We start from the raw sequence: 24,327 nt of genomic DNA, 5'->3' as shown, positions 1-24,327 counted from the left end.
TGATGGCTCTCACTTTGACTGTCGTCAGGTAGCCATTTTCATCTGCCTCCTCTTCCAAAATTTATGGGGTTTAAGTCTAACATGCTAAGATGACTTAAATTACACTAAATATAACCGAAAAAGGGGCTCAATAAAATTACTTAAATTTGTTCTCATGCATAATAATTTCATTTTCTCAAAAGCAAAAAATATAGATTTTTGTCTAAAATCCAACATTTTTCTAACATGCATATTGTACTTAAAACTCAAGGATACATGAAATCATTTTTTGTATCATAGACAACTCATATGCATTCACTTTATCTCTCATAAAGCATAAAAATATATTTTTAGAAAGCAACTGCATCACATACGAAGTACAACTATGTTCAGAAATATACATAATTTTAGGTAAGTTAACATACAAATAAACAAACAGATTATTCATTATTAACTAAACATGCTTATGATATCCTTTACCTTGAATGCAAGCATTGTACTCTAATGAGTGTAATACCCACGATTTTTATCAGATAAATAAATTTAGATTTTTAAGTCATTAAGGTGATACACAAATATTTTATTGTTTTAATTATTTATTCGTAATTGGATCTTGGATGACCTATTTGGATCTTCATTGTTGGATCCCAAATATCATGTTTAGAACTCCGATATTCCATTCGGATCTTAGATATCGGACCACGAACCTTAAATTGAATATTTAATGATAGATTTTGGTCAAATGGATTGGATCCTTGAAGTTTAAATCAAAATTTTAATGGTAAAATTTCTATATTGGGTCTACAACACTTTAGTGGGATTAGTATTGCCTAGGCGATGTTCGGATCCATAACATTTCATTTGGATCTTCGTCGGAACTTCAATATTAATCTGGATCCTTGTATGAAAACCGTAAGGATCAATGTATATTTAGTTGGATCCATAAGAACTCATTTGGATCCATAGTTCCAAATCATATAATTAAAACTTCAGATTCCTGGATCCAGATTTATTAAAAGGATCCATAAAGGAACCATATATATATATATAATTGTACAAATAGATATGTATGTATCATAAAATAAACATATCATGTGGATCTGTAATTGGATCTATTTGGGTCCGATCTTCGGATCCACTCCGCAGAGCTGACGTGGATCCATACTGCGTCTGGATCCAGGGTCGCGGACTCGGACCCGGGGCCATGCCTGTGTAAAGAGCTAAGTGAAAAACAAAAACAAAAAAAAATGCTAAATCGTGTTAGGGTTCATTTTGAACCCTAAACACGTTAAGTAAAAGATTCTGGGTGCGTAGCCGCCAAGCGAAGGGAGGAAGATAACTGCTTCCTTCCGTTTCGGGCCATCCTCCTTAATTACTCCCCTCCCACACCTCTCTTCCATCTCTCTCTCGCTCCTCTCTACCTCCCACACCTCTCTTCCTCCCACTCGCCTCTTCTTTCTCCTCCCGCACTCACTGTCTCACTGTCCCTCTCGACCCGAACTCGCCAGCAGAAGCAACCGATGCCGGCGATCTCCCTGACTGCGACAACCACCTCCTCGTCGTCGGAACAAGTAGGTTTTCCTGTTTTCTTCTTCTTTTGGGTATTATGTGGGTCGAGTATGGGGAGCGGGGGCAGTGAATAGATTTACGAGTGCAGTGAATCCCAAATCTGACAAGAAATTTTGGGGATTTAGGGTTTAAGCTACCGAAATTCCAGAATCTCCGATTTGGGGATTTTGGAGTTTCAATAGTAAAGAGATAGAGTGTCTGGCATGGATTTAGTTCTGGGGAAATCGAGTTGTTGTTCGGGATTTCACGGTGAGCCCCAAACCGAAACCCCAAATCGTTGATTTGGGGGTTTTGTAAGTCTGTTAAAGAAGAAAAAAAAAAGGGTGTTTTCTATTCCTGCTGTAGGATTTCTGAAATTTTTCTTTTGGGTATTGACGGTGTTCGGTCATGTAGGGGTGGTCGGCAACACCTCCATCCATGGCATCTTCGAGGAGAAACGCTGGAACAGGTAGGATTTGCTGTGTGTTCCTTGTTTGGTATATCATAGTTCGAGCATGCTGTGTGGGTGGCCAAAATCCCTAACAGGAAAAAGAGGATTTCAGGTTTATGGTGCTGAAAATCCCAAATTGATTGAGTTGGGGATTTCGGATATCAGAAAGAGGGGTTCAATCGGGCTAATGCCTTCCATGTTGAGATTTTATGTGTAAATCAATAGTATGATAGATGTCACCATGTATTAAATCATTGCTAGGTTTAGATTAATCATGTGTTTTGGTATGTGGTAATCTGTGTTGAAACCCCAGTCCTTTGAATTTGATTGGGTATAATTGCATTGTACGTTTGATATCATTTTTCTGTTTAAATGTTGTTACCTGTGAGCATGACCAGTTTGTATCACTATATGCCTTGTAGATTCAACCTTTACATGCTCTAGCTTTGGATGCAGGTTAGCTCTACCATTTACTAATATGTATGCTTAACAGGGAAATTCGGTCATGGTATTGTCTCAGTTCTAATAGGGTAGGGGAGAGTGTTGCTATTAATATTAGGGGTTGAACTGGCATTGTTCTATACATAGTAACTTATACAGATTGCTCCTGACAGAAAAATCATTGGTTATTATATTATACTTTATGCTGTGAAAAAGAAGAAGAAGAAGAAGGGATTAGTCATTTGCATAGCTTGTCTGCGATATTCAAATATAGATATATATATTTATATATTTATATATACCTCTGCATACTGAATTCTGCTAATAAAAGGGAATTTACTTTGGAATGATTACCAGTGGGACATATTGTGGTTATTCGTTGCTAATTAGTTCGATGTATAATTTGCTGCAATTCAGATGAACCATAGTGGTGCAATATTTCTACTTAAATGTCATTATAGCTCAGAATGTTGTTGCCTTTTTTTTGTGTAATTAAACCACAATAAGTTCTTTGATATATGTGTGCTAAGTGTGGCTCTGAAAATGTAGACTTATCTTAATTGTTGGTTCCTGTAAAATGGTCATACTAGCTAAACTATTATTGGATCTCAAAGGAGGATCAATGTTAATCTATGTTGTTGTTTCATCATAGGATTCTGAAAAATTTAGATTGACTAGCCCTGTATGTGATATCGGTGATCTCTGTTAAATGAAATATTTAGGTTCACAACATCATGTGATAGGATTAGGAATCAACATGCTTATTTTATGGGATCGTTAAAATTGTTTGGAAACGGATTGAAACAATTGCTATTTCTGAATATACATACCTGGTAATCTGTTGTGGGAGAAATCTTGGAAGCAAGTATACATAGAATCTAGTTGGATTCATGTTAAGTTGAAATTTAAGTTAACATTTACATGCCTATTCAGTGGATATGCAAATTCCTATTTAGATGCTTATAGGTGGATTATACATAGAATCTAGTTGGATTCATGATAAGTTGAAATTTAAGTTAACATTTACATGCATATTCAGTTGATATGCAAATTCCTATTTAGATGCTTATAGGTGGATGCTCGGGTCCATATGAAGCTGCATATTAGTTAGATGCTCAATGCCTATGTAACGGCATAGTAAGTGTATGTTAAATTTCGTACAAAGTTGCATATCCAGTTAATATTCAATGCAAACTTAACTGCATATTAGGTTGTTATTCACTGTTACGTGAAACTGTATATTAAACTAATGCTCAAATGCTTATTGAGTGGCATGGTAAAATGATATTCAATTTTATATACTAAGCTGCATAATTTAGCATGTTAAATTGCATATTTCTTAAAATAAGCAAAATGCCATTAAGTGTATATCATCTAGAAGGTTCAAATAACCATGAAGATGTTTATTTTCCAATGTTCATATGCTTGTTAAACTGTATATTTTTCTGAAATACTATTGCCTAACACTACATATTTGCTGAAAGTATCAAATGCCAACTAAGCTGTATATCTTGTGGAATGTTCAAATGAGAAGGTGTTTGGAAAAATGTATATAGTTGTATTACCAAATTTCTAAGATTACCCTGCATGCTCAATAAAGGACACCGACAATGTTTTTGCTTGTTGGCAGAGTTTTTAATACATGCCACCCTGTGTTGGGATGTCACAAGTCAAAACCTAATGGTACGTTGTGACAATTTGCAATTGAAGAATAAATAAATAAATAATAATGATGAGGAATGATGATCTGGTAACCGAACCTATGGGTCGGTTTGTGGTGGGCATATGAATGTCAAGCCAGTGTATTGAGGGTCATGCATAGACCATCAAAGTTATGATGTGAATCCACATGAAAATGAAAATATAATATTGTTGTCCGACTGGTTTAAAGGCACCGGGGCATTCGTGCTTGACTGGTTTAAAGGCACCAGAGCACTTTGGGTGGGTTATGCAATCAATATGACAAAGGATTGGGACTGGTTTATACACCTTGGTAAAATGACTAAGGTTGGGAATTCTACTGCTATGATAGTAGAAGGAAGTTGGGGAAAAACCCCATACTTCGGAAACATAATTAAATGAAAAGATTAACCCACTCAGATTCGGGCTTACCTTGGAGAGGGTAAGTGGTACAAAACTCCGGGGACATGTGTTTTACTGTTTCGAGCTAAAGTGACTCGATGGTCCCCAGTCCTCGGAGTTGGGGGGACCCGGACTACCAATATGTCCTAGGTGGTAGATCTTTGTTCTTCTGCAGAAGTTAGGGATGCATCCTATTTTGGTTTTGGCCTTTGGGAGGTTCTCTCGGTCACTGACCGCTCCCTTGGGATTTCAGTCTCAGTTAGAATGTTCGGGTTAATAAAACAACTTTGAATAATATACCCCCGAACGTTCTCTTCTGTGATGGTTGCCTCGGCCCGTGTGTACCCGCGGGATAAGAAAAGATAAACATCAATTAGAACAGTTAGGTATCACTGTGATGGAGTCATTAAAGAGACATTTGCATATTTTTCAGCATGTTTTATATTGTAATGATCTGAAATCCTGAAATGGGTCAATACGAGGTGATTGAACTATTACATGAAAGTTATGCATGTTATTGTTATTGCTGTTGCATTGCCTACCTCACTTGCTTATTCATGTTGCATACTATGCCTTACCTGCTCAGTTATTGTTATTACATAATTGTTTACCTGCTCATGTATATGACTGTTGATTATTGTTGTTGCTTTACGTGCTATTGTATATACTAAAGATTTACACTTGACACCCACATCACATACTAGACTCATGATGTACCTGCATTAAGAGTCACAGTTTTCCTACTTAGACGTGGTAGTCTAATTCCAATTAATTTACTATTTTTCAGGTAAAGACTAGGGTTTATGAGCGACTGCGGGATGAGGCATCGGATTAAGATTTTTGGATTTATTGTTCCAGGGATGGTTGAGTTCATTTTATGTTTTTAAAACTCTGATGTCATTATTCCTTGATAAATGGAAGGAAAAAAATATGTTGGTTTTCTCTCCACCGTAATGTCTCGAAATGCTTAATCCTATATTATTTCTTGTTTACGCTGTTATAAAAGAAAAAAAAAATCCTCTTAAATTTGGGTTAAAATTTTTGGGGCATTACAATGAGTCTCTCATAGCAATATTAGGATTTGTTCAGTACATAAGGACTCACTTAAATGTTAAGCAAACTTTTCTTGTTTTTTTATAAAATTACCAAACTACCTCTCCCAAGAATGGTTTGTTGAGTCTCATTTTTTGTGTTGTGTGTTTGGTCATAAAAAAAAAACAGACACAAATTCTCTACGTCCCGATTCCAACACACCAAACTTTATCCAATTTTGAGTTTAGGGTGTAAAGTTATTCCTATCTTACTGAAGTAGGTAGAACAATGGCAAAATGGTCATTTCACTTCTCATACAAGTTTGGATCTGGATATAAAGAATTGCAAGAGACCCAATTGACCCTCTAGTTCTATTTTTCAATTATGAATCAGTTTTGACCCGAATTCACATCTGATACTTATACCCAAAACAAATATATGTACAATTTGTTTATTACCCCTAACCAACTAAGCCAGGATGGCTTACTAGTTAGAGATAGTTCCCTTCTTATAAGAGGTTGGAGGTTTAAATCCTAACCCCACATTCTCACACACACATATTTTTCTTTTTACCATTCACGTACTTCTGGATTCATTGAACCTAATCTCTCATTGAACCAAACCCATCATGTGTTGAGTTCAGTCCTAACCTTACATAAAACTCAACCCAACCCAACCCAAACCTAGCCTGGTTTGAGTCTAGCCTAAACTGAACCTATTCGGGTTCAGTCCCTGATTCTCTTATAGATTGGATCCCAAATTGGATAGAGATCCAGTCTTTATTTCATATACTGAACTCATATCCAACACAACTGATCTGGACCCACTTAATTTTGGGTTTTGTTTAAACTAAAACCACACCTGATATATTCTGGTTTTGGTCTATACTGAATCCAAACCTGATCTGTTTCATAATAAAAAAATTGATACAATCATTGTCTCAGTTTTTCCAATATACATATATGTACCTAGACCAAGTGGTCTTGCTGACTCAAGTCGGATCAAACTAGGACTGAGTCAGTCCCAGGTCTTCACAGACAGAGACAGAGAGAGATCTCTTTGTCTCTCTTATGTTCATGACCAGACTCGGTCTGGATTTTTGCCAAACTGAGTTGGTTTGTTATGCATACTGAAACAGAGAGCTCAACTCACTGTCTTGCCTCCCTATTTGACCAGACTTCATCTAGGTTTCACCCAGACCCAGTGGGTTTGTTATTCTAGCTGAGACAAAGAGCTCACCCCTCTCACTTGACCAAACTCGGTCTGGATTTCTCTCAAATTGAGTCGGCCTACTCTGTAAACCAAGACAAAGATTTCAACTCTTTGTGTCACCCTTCTTACTCGACCAGACTCGGTCTGGGTTTCGCCCAGAATGAGTCAGCCAGTTCTGTAGGCTAAGACAGAGATCTTTGCCCCTTACTTGTGATCAGATTTAGTTTGGGTGAACCTAGACTAAGTCAGTCGGTTAATATGCTGAGAAGCTCTCTGTGTTGCCCTCTATTTTCTCCTAACTCGGTTTGGGCAATCGCAAATCGAGTGGATTTATTTATAAGTCAAGACAGAGAGCAACAAAGAGCAAAAAGCTTTATGTCTTGTTCCTTTTTCTTTCCCAACTTAGTTTGGGTGTGTCCAAATTGAGTCAGTCTCATTTATGGCTAAGATAAAAAGCAAATGCTCTCTATCTCACCCCATGTTTCAACTAGACTCGATCGGGGTGGACCCAGACTGAGTCGGTCTCTCTTCCTTCTCCCTTGGCGATATGCTGCCAACAACCACCCGGTTGCCGATGGTTAGGGCAGAGCATCTCCCTTCCTTGCCTCTCTCAGATAATGCTGACAACCACCATGGTTGAAAAACCTCGTATTTTCTAAACATAAATGAAAAACAAACTCGGGAGGGTTTTACCTTCTTTAGCCAAATGGCGAAGGCTTCACCCCCGTGCTCTCTCTCTCTCTCTCTCTCTCTCTCTCTTCATACTCTCCCTCTCTCTTTCTCATTGAGAACCAGAGGGGTGAGATGCTTACAAGCCTCTTATAGCCCACTCGTAACTGCCCCCCGCCATTCCATTGATGAAGTTCTCTCTACCTCCCCACCACTGCATTCATGAGGGGAGAGGAATAGGCTCCCTCTTTAATTACATTAAATTGGGGGCCTCCCCACCTCCCTTCACCAAATACGTGGGGGAGATGGAGAGACTTCCCCCCCTCCCAACCTAGTTGAACCGGGTGGCTCAAGCCTATTTGGCCAGCCAAGTTGGGTTTTATATTAACTCACCAATAATGCCTTTGAAGAATCTTGGATCTATATGTGTTGTTTCATCACTTGATGACAACTTATCATTCATGTTCATTGAAGTGGAATTTTTCTTGCAATTTGGCATATTATGCATTTTAAGATCAAGTGCATATTTCTCTTGAGCGATAAAAAATTTCATCAACTATTTGATGAATTTAAAGTCCAAGGAACTAATGCAAAAACCCCAAATAAGTCATATCAAAGTTTTGCATCATATTGTTTTTTAATTTTTTAACAAGAAGAATAGAAAAACTAGTGTATATAATATTATCCACATAAGCACAAACAATGAGAAGATTATTACCTTCCACTTTCACATATAATGTAAGCTCATTTTTACTTTGATGAGAATCATTTTGTTGAAAATATGAGTCAAGCGTCTCATACCACACTCTTAGGACATGCTTAAGACCATAAAGAGCTTTCTTTAACTTGTAAATTTTCTCCTCTTTTCCATCAGTAATAAATCTCTATGGTTGCTCGACATATAGATCTTCTTCTAAAAACCCATTTAAAAAGGTTGACTTGAAATCAAATTGAAAAACTTGTCATTTCATCTAAACTATTATGCCAATACAAGTCTAATGGATTCAATTTGAGTAATAGAAGAGAAAGTCTGAAACAAATCTATACCAGGTTTTTGTGCATACCCATTTACAACTAACCTTGCTTTGTATTTCCATCAGAGTTATGTTTCACCTAATAGACCCACTTTACAACTATTGCAATTTTTTAGGTGGCAAGTCTACAAGCTCCTAGTTGTTATTTTGTCAATGGTTGCAATCTCTTCTCTCATAGATTTTTTCCATAATTCTTTTTCACGTGCCTCTTAATAACATGTAGGCTCTGCATCCATAAGAGCAAAATTTCATGATTTATAAATTTCATATAAGGATCATACCTTCTATAGAGGAGTACTGCAGTGAGGGTCATTTAAATAACTAGTTGATGTGTTTCGAGTTGAAAAAAAAGGAGATGAAGATTGACTTAAGTTCATCCTCCAATAATGTTAAATGTTGAATTGATTCTCCTTTCTATTCTCAATAAATATTTTTATAAAAAACATCTCTTCTAATAACTAACTTTTTAAAAGTAGGATTAAACAATCAATAACCCTTTGTTTTTATCATTGTATCCAATAAATATGCATTTTCACTTATCTTATCTATTTTGGCACAATCATCAAAATGAATTAAAGCATATGCAACCAAACTGAAAGCATACATCAAGTTTTTGTTTCCACCAAGCTCCATACAGGGTCTTGTTGTGCATTGTCTTAGTTAGCGATCTATTTAGAAGATAATATGACATCACCATTGCTTCAACCCAAGAATCATTTTAGAGCTGCTTCTCACTTAGCATACCTTGGGCTATTTTAACAATTGTTCAATTTTTTTGCTCAGCAACAACACTTTGTTTTGATTTTTTTCTTACAGTCAATTGCATGTGAATACCATTTTGCTTGTAAAATGTTACAAACTCATCAGATAAAAACTCTCCTCCTCTATTAGTACTGAGAGTTTTTATAATATGCCTACTTTCTTTTTCAACAAAGGCTTTAAATTCTTAAAAATTTTCAAACACCTCTGACTTTTGAACAAAAAATACTCAACTCATATAAGAAAATGCACAACATATCCAACAAATGTCTAGAAATCCATATGCTTTACTATGTACAACATATCCAACAAATGCACATTTAAATGCTTTGGGTCCAACCTTCTTTCTTTTATTTTCTGAAATTTTAACATATGTTAAACAACCCCAAACACGAAAACAACTAAGGTTTCTTACCAAAGCACAATTCATAGGGTGATTTTTCAGATTTAGAATAAGGAACTCAATTAAGAATATAGCAAGCAGTAAGTATAGCCTCGCCCCACAAGTTGGAATGCAAACCCGTATTAAGAAGCATAGCATTCATCATTTCTATAAGTGTTCTATTTTTCCTTTCTGCTACTGCATTTTGTTCAGGAGTTCTAGGCGCTGAAGTTTGATGGATAATATCATTATCTCCAAAGAATTTATCAAATTATCCTCCTAAGTATTCACCTTCTCTATCTGTTCTTAAATATACAATCGTTGTTTTAAACCTATTTTGTACTTCAGCAAGATAAATAAGAAATTTGAAAAATGCTTCAGATTTATGTTTCATCAAATAAATATAACAGAATTTCGAGTAATCATCTATAAAGGTAATAAAATACCTATTGCCACTACGACTCAAAATATTATCCATCGTACACGCATCAGAATGCACTAATTCAAGTAATTTATAATTCTTTTCTACACTAGGAAATGGGAGTCTAGTTAGCTTTGTTTGAATGCATGTCTCACACTTATGATTATATTTTATTTTAACATGACAAGAAAGAAGACCAAAGTTATTCATATTATGAATGCAACGAGAATTTATATGTCATAATCGTGAATGCCAAAGAAAATAAGAGTCAACCATATAAACAGAAGTAGTAGCTTCATTTATGCTCATCTTGAACATACTACCAGTGGCAAACCCTTTTCCTACAAAGATTTTTCCTTTGGTCACAATTACAATCTCAGACTCAATAGCAATCTTAAAACCATTTTGTGATAGTAGATCTGCAGAGATTAATTTTTTTTAAACTTCTGGAGCATAGTGGACATTCTCAAGTGTTAGGATTTTCCCAGAGGTGAACTTAATTTTCACATTCCCTTTTCCCAGCACTTTAGTTGAGGAAGAGTTTCCCATAAAGAGATTACATCCCTCCCCCACTACTTCATACGACTTGAACAAGTTCCTGTCGTTAGTCACATGAACAGTGCTTCCAGTATCTAGGTATCAGTCCTTATTTGCAACCATCATGAAGATTTCAGAGATTACAACAAGTCTCTCCTCTGACTCATTTGGCTTAGGATCAATCCTCTTCATTTCTCTGCATTCTCTAGCAAAATGGCCAAATTTGCCATAAACATAGCAACTAATTTTTTTTTTATCAGTTGACTTTTTCCCTTTCACGAAATTCTTTTTGATTTTTTGGGTTTTCATGATTTTGCCACCCTTGTCACTAACAAAATTCACTTTAGGATAACCCTCTTTAGGACTCGAATTCTTTTTGTCACAAAGATGAGTCTCCTCATTAATTCGGATGTCCTTAAGAAGACCATCTAAAGTGTTTTTCTCATTTTTATGTTTTAGGTGATTCCTATATTCTTTCCAAAAATCCGGTAGTTTCCCAATGATGACAACAACTTGGAAGTCATCATCAAGATACATACCTTCTCCTTTGATCTTATAGGTCAGTATTTGCATTTCATGAATTTGAGCAAGTATAGGTTTATCATCAACAATACAAAAATTAACATACTGATCTATGATAAACCTTTTGTTACCATCATCTTATGCATTATACTTGATCTCGAGAGCACTCCACAACTCTCTAGCCGACTCCAATGGAGAATATAAGTCAAAGAGAGAATCAACTAAAGTGTTTAGGATATGCCATTTGCATCGATAGTTGTCAGTATGTCACTTCTCTCGCTCTTTCTTCTGTTCTTTTGTCTCAACTTCTCCAGCAGCAACAGTGGGACATGCCTTTTTGAGGACATAGTCGATATGCAGCTCAGACAACAAGAAAGAGACATTTGATTGCCACCGCTTGAAGTTTGACCCATCAAATCGATCTAGTTTTTCAAGGTCACGGCTAAGCAGATTGATGAAGTTGGATGTTGAACCAGAGGCCATATTGAAGTTCTAAAATTGTTATTCCAACCTTGTGATAAAATGGATTTCAGAAAAGAGATCTCAAGCCTAGAGGCACGTACTTAAGATCACTATCTTTAGAACTTCAATCGCCCTACTTCAGGAATTCCGAAGATGCAAAAAGGGGTTTTTGTTATGACTGAGTTCCCAGGATACAACTAGGCTTGAAACTCAAGAGAGTCACTGCTTTGCAAGAACAAATGACCTCTCCCACACATGAACTCTGCAAGCCAAACCGGGAAGAAAGAAAGGAGAAAACTGGAGAGTCAGAAATTCTGATAATCCAAAAGATGAAAAAGGAAGAAATTTATAGACTATCAAGGCCAAAACGTTTTGAGATAAATGAGATTAATGGCCATAATCCTGACGGTTTGAAAATAGGACGAAAAGGTCTTTGAACGGTCACCCACCTTTGACTGTCAATCAAAGACCTTCAAAACCGTCCAACAGCCACAAAGCGCCATAAACTCAATATAAATGCTATTAAAACCTTTCAAACGGCCAGATATCTTAAAACCGAAAAGTCAAAATGGACATTTGTGCCTTATATGCACCTCGCACCGCTGCGAGCGTGCGAAGTGCAAAGTGTGCCATCAAAACGCCACATTGCGCCTCAAGCGCCCTTGCGCATACACACACACGCCCGCGTGCACGCGAATGACACGTCTTTTGCTGCACGATGCGCAGCAACGTCTGCAAACCACCTAAAGACTCAAGGCTTACCAAAGTAAAGAATAGATAACAAACTCTCTATTTAAACCTCTTGAAAAACTTTTCTCTCTTAGATATGAGACTAAACTTTTTCAAGGTACTTTTTGTAGTAAACAAAATCACCAGGATTTTAATTTTAAAACTTTTCTAACACAGGTTTCATGCTTCATCTCATACACAAGTCTTCTAGGATGAGAAAGCTAAGTGTGGCCTTTCTTCTTGTGGAACTAATTGCGTTAGACTCCATGGTAGAATCAGTCGGGGAGGCCTGAGAGGCAGTGGTTTACCCATATATTGGTTGTTACTAGATTTTGTCACAAAATGTTCAGAAATAATTGTCAGTATCATGTATACTATTAGAATATTTTGTTAACATGCCATGGAAAAATCCCTTAATATTTGTTTAATCATGAGCTTATAGTACTTTTATATTTTGAGCGATGTTACTGTTTCACCTCTGCAAAATGATAGTAGTGGCATTCATTCTTTAATCCCAAATGAGATATTCTCTGGACTCTTTGCTAATGTTTTTATTATGTGTTGTCATGTATTGATCTTTTTCATATAAAAGATGAAAAGATGAAGTCGGGTCTGTCTTGGATTTTATAAAGTATGTCTATGATGTTTTTGGTTTCACATTTGAGTTGGAGCTGTCAACGATACAGTATTTTTCTACTTGCATATGATAAACAATAGTTTGTTCAATATAAAGTTAGTTGATAGTTCATTGTTCCATTTTTCTATTAATATCTTATTTTTTAATAATGTTACATTTTATTTTTTATTTTTTTTGGGTCTTGGTTTCAAGTACGGTCATGATTCTCGGTATGTTGTCTTATCATCATGGAGTAGCATTATTCACTATCACTGGTTAATATTTTTCTATTTTTGTACTTTATGTGCTTCAAAAAGTTATGTTCGTAGTTCCTCTTTTGTTCACCTTAAATGGTTTTGTAACTTGCAGCTATATGTTTCTCATTCTTTTCTTGTCTGTTTGTTGTTATATTGTTAGAGTTCTCCAGATTTGGTTCTCATGCATATAACCTTTTGGTTATCTTGTTGAATCTGTGAGTGGTTCCATGTACTGGACTTTTTATCTCCAAAAATTTGCACTTGATTCAAATCCTGCGGAAAGGAAAAAGCTTTAGTACTGGAACTTTTCAGTAAATACTCTTGGTTTGACCAAATACGTTTTCAGCTGTAAAGCCACATCTATATCTGCATATGGAATGACTCAAAAAGAACATTGATGAATATCAAACAAGTTCAACGATCATGCAGCTGCGGCGCATGAGGCGCACGCCTCGGCTTGAGGCGTGCCTCAAGGGGTATGAGGCGCACGCCTCAGGGCTCTTTTTTTTATTTTTTTTTTAAATTTTTGCGACGGATAATATCCATCACTAATTTTCAATGATGATATGTTTTGTGATGGATTGTATTCTGTCGCAACTCCATCGCTAACTTTCAGATGAAAAGTTAGCGACGGAATTTATCTGGATATACTCTGTCGCAAGTCTGTCGCTACTTAGCGATGGATTTGCGACGAAAATAAGCCATCGCAAATCCGTCACTAATTAGCGACGACCTGACGACATATAAAGTCCGTCGGGATTTAGCGACTATAATTATGCGACAGACGTTATCCGTCGCTAAACACGTTAGCGACGGAATTGACGACGGATAGCGTCCGTCGCTACTTATCATTTTTCTTGTAGTGAAAGGAGTTACTCATCCCACTAACACCACTAATATTTTATTACATAGGTTACACATTTTAACCCACTAACACGACTTTTCAACTCACAAAAACCCTTTCATCTCACCACCCACTATTCACTATCAATGCAGCTCATTTAACTCTTTCGACTTTCAACTTTTCACATACCCAATTAACTCCACGTATTTGCATCACCTTTTACCAAGTATGCCTTTTATTAGTCCAAGAAAAATTCTCTCCAGACAGATGAAGCTCGTCCAAGTTACATTGTTGCAAGAATGATCTAAATCCAACAGCAGCTCTGAGGGTGCCAGCTTCCCTGTTGCAATCTTTCAATGATAGTACTCTGTTGAAATCTCCTGTGTATATTTTGGGGTGGGGTGAGGCATTGTGATTTGCTCTGATGTTGAAATGGTATTTCCTTGTTTTGGAACTCTTTCTTGGTGCTTATTTATGCTTGTTGTTTGATGATGCTCAGTGTTCTTAATAAACAAGCGCGAGAACTGATTTTGAATTGTTTGGAGCAGTTTTCTTTTTCCAAACTTTAAACATGGCTCTGACTTGTAATTTGGGGTTGTTATGACTTGTCTTGCAGCATGAGTCTGTGGTAGATGCACTCAGTCCATTGAGAAATGTAGAGTAGGCATGGATTTAGCTTGCTTTTGCCAATTCTTTTCTCAGTGTGATTCAGGCAATACTCACATGAGCCTTCACAAGACTTGCCTGCATTGCATGAGTTTTTGAAGATTTATTTTCCTTTGTAAACTGTAAGGAAAAGACTTGGGCCAACTCGGTTGCTTGGGCCTAAACTGGAAACGATCTAATGGGTCTCAATGGCCATCCCTATGTAAGGGTGATTCTCACTCATTTAGTGTCGGGGTGTGAGACGGTGTGTTTGCATCACATACATATTCGTCTGAGAAATAGGCGATTAAAATATTTTTTAAAGCAGTGTTACTATTGTAATTCATAATTTAAATAAAAGATGATACGCTCCAAGAGAATGATTCAGAGTTCTTGCAGAGTAAGCTTGTAATTCTTCCATATACATTAGCTTTGTGTTCAATATGTAGTATTTACTGCATATGTAAATGAATTATTTACCTTCTTTTGTCTTGTAGAAAGAAGAAAGAAGATTACACATTTATTATCTTGTCAGCTATTTCTTTATATATTTTTACTGCGGTAATTCCTGTATTTATCTGCAATCACAAAACTATTCAGTTTGATATTTTCTCAAAATTTTCTGATTTTTTCATAAATTTTGGGTTACTTCAACGTGGACTTTGTATCATCCAGCCGGAGTCTCTCCATCTTCCTCATAAGGGAAGGACTTGGCTGCCAGGCAGTGTCTGAAGAACCTGAAAATAATCTACTAGTTCAGTTTCTAGAGTCATTGGTATGATTTATCTGATGGGTTTTTGGTGCAAGCAATGTGGGAGCTTGTTAGATGGACTCAAAAGTGCAGACTCACTTGATACTGTCAAGTGGCTGAAATTAGCCTGGTTAGTGGTACCTAGAGGTGCCAACAGGTCAGGCTTGTTACAGATCCAGGTGGAACCAGACTAGGACCTGATTTGAGATGATGGGTCCGGGTTCAGACATAGGTCTGGTCGGACTCACAGTTGAAGAAACCATACCCAGATCCGATAATGGCTAGATGAACCAAACCCAGACCATACCCAGTAAAATAATATTTTTTAATCCTTTTTACATTGTAAAATTGTTGATCTTTAGTCGAAACCGGGTCGGGCCTGGGTTGTGTATGAAATTTCACAAACCTTGCCAGAATCCATATACTAATCAGACCTGTTCGGGTCCAGCCCGGATTCTGATTGAACCTTCTTATTTATCCCCAAACCCTAACCCTATAGGGTTTGGTACTGTTTGGGTCCGGGTCAAACCTGACCCACTAGCAGACTCCAACAGTCCTTCCTCTACCACTTTAAATGCATTGGAGAGCAGTAAATGAGATCCACCACTTTAAATGCATTGGAAGAGCATTTGACAATACATTTGTTAAATAGCTGGCGGAAATTAGTGGGTACTCCCATCCAACTAATCTAAAAGTGCCAAAATCTTAATCCTAAACAGAGCCTTTAGTTATACGACAAAAATGATACATTTTTTTTTAAATGCTTTACGGTTTTAGAAAATCTGCCCCATATCTAAATTCATAGATTCAAAATTTCTTTAGAACCTTTTTACCCATCGCATGTGTAAACTTTTTGAAGTTTGCGTGATATATCAATACACACAAATTTCTTATATATATATATATATACATATATAAATTTCTTCCTAAATATGTGAATTTTGAATTTTCTCTTATATACGTGAATTTTAATTTTTTTATGTGAATGCGAATTTTCTTCTATATATGTGAATCTTTTATTAAATATGTGAACTTTCTCTTAAATATGTGATTTTTCTCACAAAGTTCACGTAATCAAACTTTTAAACCTCTTATGTATATGCAAATTTTATCCTAAATATGTGAATTTCAAATTTTTTATATCAATTTCCTCATATATATATATATATGCGAATGTCCTATTAAATATATGATTTTTTTCTAAATATGAGAATTTAAGTAGAAAATATTTAGTAAAAAATTCACATAAGATATTTGAAATTCAGATATTTTGGAGCAAATTTTCATATATAAGAAGAAATTTACATATATGTAGGAGGTTTGCAAGTTTAGTTATGTGATATTTGTGAGAAAAATCACATATTTAAGAAAAAAAATCATATTTAAAAAGAAAATCACATATTTATTAGAAAAATCATATATATCAGAGAAAATATGTGTTCACATAAAAATTCAAAATTCAGATATTTAATAAGAAATTCACATATATAGGAAAAAAATTACATATATATATAAGATGTTCTCAAGTTTGGCTATGTAAACTTCATGAGAAAATTTACATATTTAAGAGAAAAATTGTATATTTAAAAAACCACATATTTAGTAAGAAATTCACATATATATATGAAGAGATTTGCATTCCTGTAAAAAAAATTTAAAATTAAAATATTTAGAAAAAATTACATATCTAGAAAGAAATTCACATAAAAAAATCCAAATTCATATATTTAAGAGAAAATTCACATATATATATATATATATATATATATATATATATCAAAATTCACACATACACACGTATATAGGAGGTTCACAAATTTAGTTTAGAAATCTTCATGAGGTCCACGAAGAAAAATGTGTGAATCAATCTTTTAGTGAGAATTTGTAATACTCGAATGTGTATTGATATATCACACTAAATTCAAGTAGTCTTCGCGTGATAAAGGTAAAAGGGTTCTAAAGAAGTTGAGATTGTGAATTTGGAGATGAGAAGGATTTCAATAATTGTGAAGCATTTTGAAAAATGTGTCATTTTTGTTATATAATATGATCATTTTCATTCTAAATTTGGTGGATGTTGGAGCCACATTGACAACATTCTAGCATTAACACCAAAATCCCTTGGACAAGTTGCATGAACATTTTTGAGGTTAAATTAAGGGGTGTTTGATGGTGCACCACTACTTGAAATGTGTGTTTTACTGGTGCACCCTGATGGTAGAAGTTTGCGTTGCATAAAAAAAAAGTCTTACAATAACACGGGAAAATGTCAATAAAACATATCTAATAAAAAAACATGTCAAACCTACTCGCCACATATTTTATTGGATTTTTGGTGTTTGTCTAAAATTTTGACCATACATATATGATCTGTGTGCTTGTTTTTACAAGAATTGGAGCATTTGGTCATGGATAGGTTTTTTATAAGTTTCAAACAATTTTTATAAAATTTTAAAGCTCCAAATTCCATTTTTTCTATCCAAAATTCATGATCTAACTATCGTTCTCTAGTAAATCAATCATGGAGAAACACACATCCATGCACTCAAAATTTTTAAAAAATATCAAAAAATTTTCTAGTGGGTAGGATTGGCATGTTTTTTAGTGGGTAGGTTTTCATTTTCCTACCCACTAAAAACCATGTCAAACCTACCCACTGAAAAAAATAATTGGATATTTTTAAAAAAAAAATTGACTGGACAATGTGTTTAGCATGATTGATTTGTTAGAAATGACAGTTGGATCATGAATTTTGGATAGAAAAAATTGTATTTGGAGCCTTAAAAATTTATAAAAATTGTATGCCGTTGACTTTTGAAACTTATACAAACCTATCTATGCATCGGAATCAAATGCACCATGAACTAATTCCTATAAAAACAAGCATATATATCACATTTACACGGTCATGATTTTTAGAAAAACACACAAAATCTAATAAAACGTGTGGTGGGTAGGTGTGGCATGTTTTTTAGTGGGTAGGTTTTTAATCTTATATATATATATAGAGAGAGAGAGAGAGAGAGACCTAACCCTTATTTGTGCTTATCAAGTTCCTACGGAGCTTTGAAAAGATTGTTTTTATTTATTTTTTAAATCTGATCATACAATAACATCTACATGCTTGATTTCGTGAGAATCTACTTTTGGATGTTCTTATTCCAACACCAAGTTAGGTTTTTATAAGATTAAAAAATGAATAGTTTATAATTTTAAAAAATAATTAATGCTTAAAAATTAATTTTTCTTCAAAAAAAAACATGATCCAAGGTCGATATCAGATTTTTTAAAAAATAACTTTGAAAACTCTATCCAAACTCAGTAGGCAAAAAAAGGTTGAGGCACCTACTTTATATATATATATATATATATATATATATAGAGAGAGAGAGAGTGAGAGAGACTGTTTGGCGTAAATTTATGATATGTTAGACGCTTATTTGTAAATTATCCTTCTAAGCCTCTCTCTCTCTCTCTCTCTCTCTCTCGTGTACCTAAAACCAAAACCCAAAACCCAAAACCCGTAGTCTCGAACGAACGAATCCCTCGTCTTAGTCGCCAGAAGACAATCGGAGATCGCCGGAGCACAAAAAAGATGTCCGCCGGGGACGGGTTCCATCCTCTCCCGTCCAACCCAACGCCCCTCTCCGCCGTCCGGAGCGGCGACGACTTCAAAACCCCAAATCCGCCGTTCGTGGTCAGACGAGGAGATATGGCGGGCACATTCGGGGAGAGATCTCCGCTTCTGCTGTCCAAATCGCCTCTCGGCGGCCGCTCTCGCAGCGGCCGAGGGAGGAGAGTGCCCGAACGTCAGTGCCAGAGCTGGAGGATTGGAGGTTTTCCCGGCCGTGCCGGTCCAGGCGGCTCCGCCGGAGCGGCTCGGGGCCGAGCTGGTGGCGGTGAATACGCCGGACTGGTTGCCGGCTGGCTGGCAGACGGAGATCAAGGTCAGGACAAACGGAGCGATGGTGGGAGCTAGGGATAAGGTAAAACCCTGACCCTGCATCGTTGTAGGAATGCTGATCATTTCAAATTAGGGAAATTTCTCATTGATTGATTTATTGCTGGGTTGCTTTGATTCTGAAATTTGGCACGCAAAGTACACTGATCGATTCGAATCTTTAACATATTCTCTGTAAAATGTGATCTTTCCATATTTTTCTATGAAAATTGGTATTGTGGACACGGTATTCCTTTCAGATTTGTATAAATCAAACGGGCTAGGAGGAATCGTTCTCTTGATCCTTTCTTCTCTTGTAGTTAAGGTGCTGTATCTTTTTTTTTTGGAGGAAAGGTGGTGTATCTCAAGATGCAGAATTGGTTGCTTTCAGCTCTAGTGTTGTGTAAAGCTTTGGGCCTGGGTATGCTAATCGCAAGAGTTCACTGGTGATGTTGGAAAAAATGCAACGGATTTAGAAGTGATAATTGTGGCAGTATTAAGTTGTTTTTTACCTGGTATGAATGTATCTTAGGAAGCACATTGTAAATGAATCTCAGTTTCACAAGATGCAACAATCCATAGTGATGATAGCTTATGTTTGATTTGTCCAATAAGTAAATGAAGTCTGGTTAACAATCATTTGTTTATTCGGGATAAAATGTGAGTTGGGGAACCAGTGATTGCTTTAGTAAAGTGCTCATCTACGCTTGTTTCATGGTCTAATGGCTAAATAGATGTTGGATCATGCAAATGATTTGGTCATTACTAGACTATTGTTTCGTATAAGCTTGTTGCAACACATTCTTTCCTGGATAGCTAATTTGTTTTTCTACAAAAGAAACTATACTTTGAATCAATGTAGCGCTGAAACACGAAGTATGTGAGAACTATGTAATTATAATAGGTGCTCACTATGATCAGCCGAAGGCATCCATCTGAACCATAATGGGACCAAATTAAACTCTAAAATGAACATGTGTTTCATGATTTTTCCAGCGTTTGCAACTGTTGACTCTTGACAGAGATGGATTATGACTAAAACAAGTTTTGTGAAGTCCAACTTATGATGTTACTTGCATGAAGGTCCCTGTTAAGTTCATCTTCGCTTTCTTGACATCATTGTTATCTTGTATGACTGATAGCTATCCGATTTCTTTTTTCCTTGAAGTCAAAACTTTTCAATAGATAAATTGTAAAAGTTACTTTAACTGAAAATTGATTACCTGATTGCTTGATCATTTTAAAAATAATCTGAGAAAAAAATATTGCCCTGTATAAAGTTGTGGTAGTTGTTCTTTTTCTTTTTCAAAAATCCCATGTTTTGGGGGTTAATTCCAAAGACTGATTTTGTATACATGGTTGACGTGGAAGCAAGACGGAATTGCCTTGTTTTTTAATTTTAACAGTCCAATCGAGATCATAGGATGTCGTTATCGTCATTTTTTCTAAGAGTTGGAACTTCTCTATCCGTTCAGTAGAATAGTCCCTCTTTATGTCAGGAATGTTCTGAACGTCATATTTTATCCCAAACTGTTGTGAAGAAGCTCACTTATATCAATAATTGCAGTTTCTAGCATGATATTCTCTTAGCCTACATAATTGACAAACTAAGCTCCCAAAATTTTCATTAAAATTGTTCTACACATACGCATGTATGCATGAATGCATATTTATTTATTTATCACACATTTGGAATGAGAAGAATTCCTCAAACCAGCATTTTTATAATTGTGACAATCTCTTCCTCCTGTGTATGAATGTTGGGTATTTTGTTCTCGATGACATACATAGAGCATAGTAAACTTTTTCATTTTTATTCATTGGTTATTCGATACTCTATAGTTTCAAGTTACTCATAGATATTCTTAAAATATCCCAGAATAACCTGAAACAGACTTATTCTCCTTTCTTGAGACCAATAATGTTTGTTTACATGCATTGTGCATATGACTGTTCCAATAAAGACTACAAATCATATGCAGTAGGACGGTCGAGCACCTGAGAAATAATTTCTTTGGGAATAGTTGAATTTATCTAACTAACCAATTAGCGCATGATCTTGTACCTGGTTTAGGGACCATAATCTTCTCCCTTGTGCAATCCACTGTTACTTCTTCTTGTAGGATAACTGGCAAGGGATCTTTCACAGAATCACCACTATGTCTTATTGTCTTAAATGTCTTATGTAAGAAAGCAGAACATCCTTTCAAGTAAAATAATTATCATCCTTCAACTTGATGTACAAACAACAACAACAACTACGCCTTCATCCCAAAACAATTGGGGTAAAATCATTCTGGGTCTTCCACATGAATCCTTCTCCTCCATTCATTTCTATCCAATGCCATGTCCTCGGTGAGGTTCAAAGCATTCATATCCTTTCTTATCACCTCCATCCATGTCTTCCTAGGCCTACTCCGACCTCTTTTAACTAATATATTTTCCCATTTCTCCATCCTTCTAACTGAAGCATCATTAGGCCTTCATCGAATATGTCCAAACCACCGTAAACGATTCTCTCTCATCTTATTTTCAATGGGTGCAACGCCTACCTTCTTACGTATCTCCTCGTTCCGAATCTTATCTTTTATTGTATTTCCACACATCCATCTCAGCATACGCATCTCAGCTACACTCATTTTTTGAATATGATGTCTCTTGGCAGCCCAACATTCCGTACTATATAGTAAAGCGGGCCTAATAGTCGTCCTATAAAACTTTCCCTTCAACCGCAATGGCATTCTACGATCGCACAACACTCCTTCAACTTGATGTAACTTTGGGAAATGTCAGCTGGAATTGTTAGAGGACATCAGGCCACAACTATTGAACTTTCAATATAGTCTGGAACATGGGTCACATGAGGACCTTGAATAAGAGTATTAGGGGTTGTAGCACAAGCTGCTTCCGAAGATCATTGCATATTTGATCTTCCTTGTCTTTCTTCTCCTAAATAAAAGGTTGATAAACCAATGTTAATATTGTCTTAAAATAAATCTTAATATTAAAACCAGCCTAATGTTACTCATTTTTAACGGTAAATTTAATAAAGGAAACAATTTTGAAACCAGGGAGTTTGCAACACAGAACCAGACTGATATATCTTGAAAGTCAATAAAAATGATTGATTGTGGCATTGAGAAAACCCCTTTATTAGATCTGAGCAGATTTGGGGTTAAATTTACATGTGATTTAATGAAATAGATCTGATTTATGCATATCTAAATAAGAATGATCCAGAAACTAAAAACGGGTGAAATAGGGCTAAGGGTTGAGAATAGGGCTGACAGATCTGAATTTGAATGAGATTTTGGGTGAGATTTTATGCAAATAGCTGCTGAATATACATTAGATCCAAACAGATATAACGATTCAACCAAAGGGAAATAAAAAGACTGCAGACTGTAACGACATAAAATCATAAAGAGAGATGGAACATGCTGACTAATAGTTAGATCCAAGCAGATCTAACAGGTCGGCAATAATATAACAGAAAAGGAAGAGAATTATGAGAAAATATGGATTTTTGCTGGCTGCGTTTCTGATATGTGTTTATTTATTTAAGGAATAAATGAATATGTTTTACTAGTGGATCTTATGAGTTTTTCTTCAATTCTTTTTTTCTTTTTATTGACACTTTCATTGAGAATAGTTGACTACTTGTGGTATATTTTATATTTTATAAAATATTTTTTTTATTTTGCAGTATTTCTATGACCCAGTGTCAAAACGGCACTTTCGATCCAAAAAGGAGGTGTTTAGCTTTCTCCAAACTGGAAAACTGGGAAGATACAAGCCTAAAGTGGGGGTAGATGAATCAGGTGCTTCCTTGACAAACAAAGATCCTTCTGTAAGTGTGACTGCTTAAAGCTTCTTGCTTGCAATGCAGTTGGTTTTTCAACTAAGAGTGGTAGTTAGACCATCTAATTGGAAATAGCCAAAACATTGTTTAAGAAAAGCAAAATGTCAATGTGGCTTATATTGCTTTATATGATTCACATAGTTGATCAAATTTTCTGTTTGGCCCATGACCGCTCCGCCGTCCTTGTTAAGGGCGACTGTGGTTTGTCACCTGACATGAGATGACTATGGTTCAAAACCCACAGGGCACGCTGTCCCTTGCTGCATGGTCAAAGCTGGATGCAGTTTCCAGTGTGCAGGGGGACCTCAAGGGTATCACCTTCCGGAGTTCATTGGTGTTTGTCCCTATGATGTGTTTCTGTCCACCTGGTCATTACGAGATTCGATGTAATAGAAAATGGTTAGTTTGTGTTGAATAGTGGGCCTGTGAACTAACGTCATCTATCACAATTAGAATTGAATTTGGATAGGCTGGCTTAAGCTCCAAGCAGAAAAAATTTAATTTTTTCAGTAGACCAGCAAAGGTTAGATGGGTTCTTGACAGGCCAGATGGCTCATGGACACCATTTATTGGTGATGAAGAGCTATCTGAATCAACCAAGAGGGCGTGGATGGCAGCTGCCTTTGATCTTCATGGGAACGAATCAGACCCTTTTGACGAGTAATTTCTGTTGGAACTCAGCTTTCATCTTGGCATTGCAAATTCTTTGGGATTCACAGTTTGCCTTGACGTCCTACGCTTGCAGATAGTACCAAGTTGGCACAATCTCCTGTGCTGGAAGGATCATGCAGCACTACCCGTTTCTTTTCAAGGATTATCACATTTAGAAACATTTTTTCCCAATGTGATTCTTTGTTAAGAACTGCACAACAAGAAATTATGCATCTAGATTTCTGCAAATGGTACATGGTGTGCTCTGCAGAGGGTTTCAATGGTGAGCATGGTGAACTTGGCGGGAGCTTTATCAAAGTTTGTCAACTTGCTATTTTTGTGTGAGCAGAAAGTTTGATTGGTAGTGAATGCTAACAATGTAACTCATCAGGATGCACAGAAAAGTACTTGTAATTGCTAAAAAGAAAACGAACATGCATTCTGTAATGTAATCCTCATCCAAGTATAGAAGAGATGCCCATTTTTTCCTCTCCTTTACTG

The 24,327-nt window shown here is 36.0% G+C and overlaps 1 protein-coding gene across 1 annotated transcript; it reads left to right on the top strand.

Annotated features, from left to right (window-relative positions):
• Nucleotides 1-1,499: 1,499 nt before the first annotated feature.
• On the top strand, nt 1,500-24,317 carry LOC149823308 (uncharacterized). Its single transcript, XM_090019917.1, has 3 exons — nt 1,500-1,550; nt 18,901-19,359; nt 23,020-24,317. Exons 1-3 carry the CDS (start codon nt 1,500-1,502, stop codon nt 23,179-23,181), a joined length of 672 nt encoding a protein of 223 aa, XP_089876043.1. The 3' UTR covers nt 23,182-24,317.
• The last annotated feature ends 10 nt before the right edge of the window (nt 24,318-24,327 follow it).

Source organism: Nuphar pumila, chromosome 10 (genome assembly GCF_984573655.1).
Source record: "Nuphar pumila chromosome 10, dmNupPumi1.hap1.1, whole genome shotgun sequence".
Taxonomy (NCBI): domain Eukaryota; kingdom Viridiplantae; phylum Streptophyta; class Magnoliopsida; order Nymphaeales; family Nymphaeaceae; genus Nuphar; species Nuphar pumila.
Note: the sequence above shows the minus strand (reverse complement) of the source record. Positions and strands in the feature narration are given on the sequence as shown.

Excerpts from the sequence above, each read along its gene's own strand:
- LOC149823308 (XM_090019917.1), top strand. The coding sequence starts at position 1,500 with ATGCCGGCGATCTCCCTGACTGCGACAACCACCTCCTCGTCGTCGGAA. Across the intron at positions 1,551-18,900 it reads CCTCCTCGTCGTCGGAACAA|TCTCGAACGAACGAATCCCT; the intron begins GTAGGTTTTCCT and ends CAAAACCCGTAG. Across the intron at positions 19,360-23,019 it reads TGGTGGGAGCTAGGGATAAG|TATTTCTATGACCCAGTGTC; the intron begins GTAAAACCCTGA and ends TTTATTTTGCAG.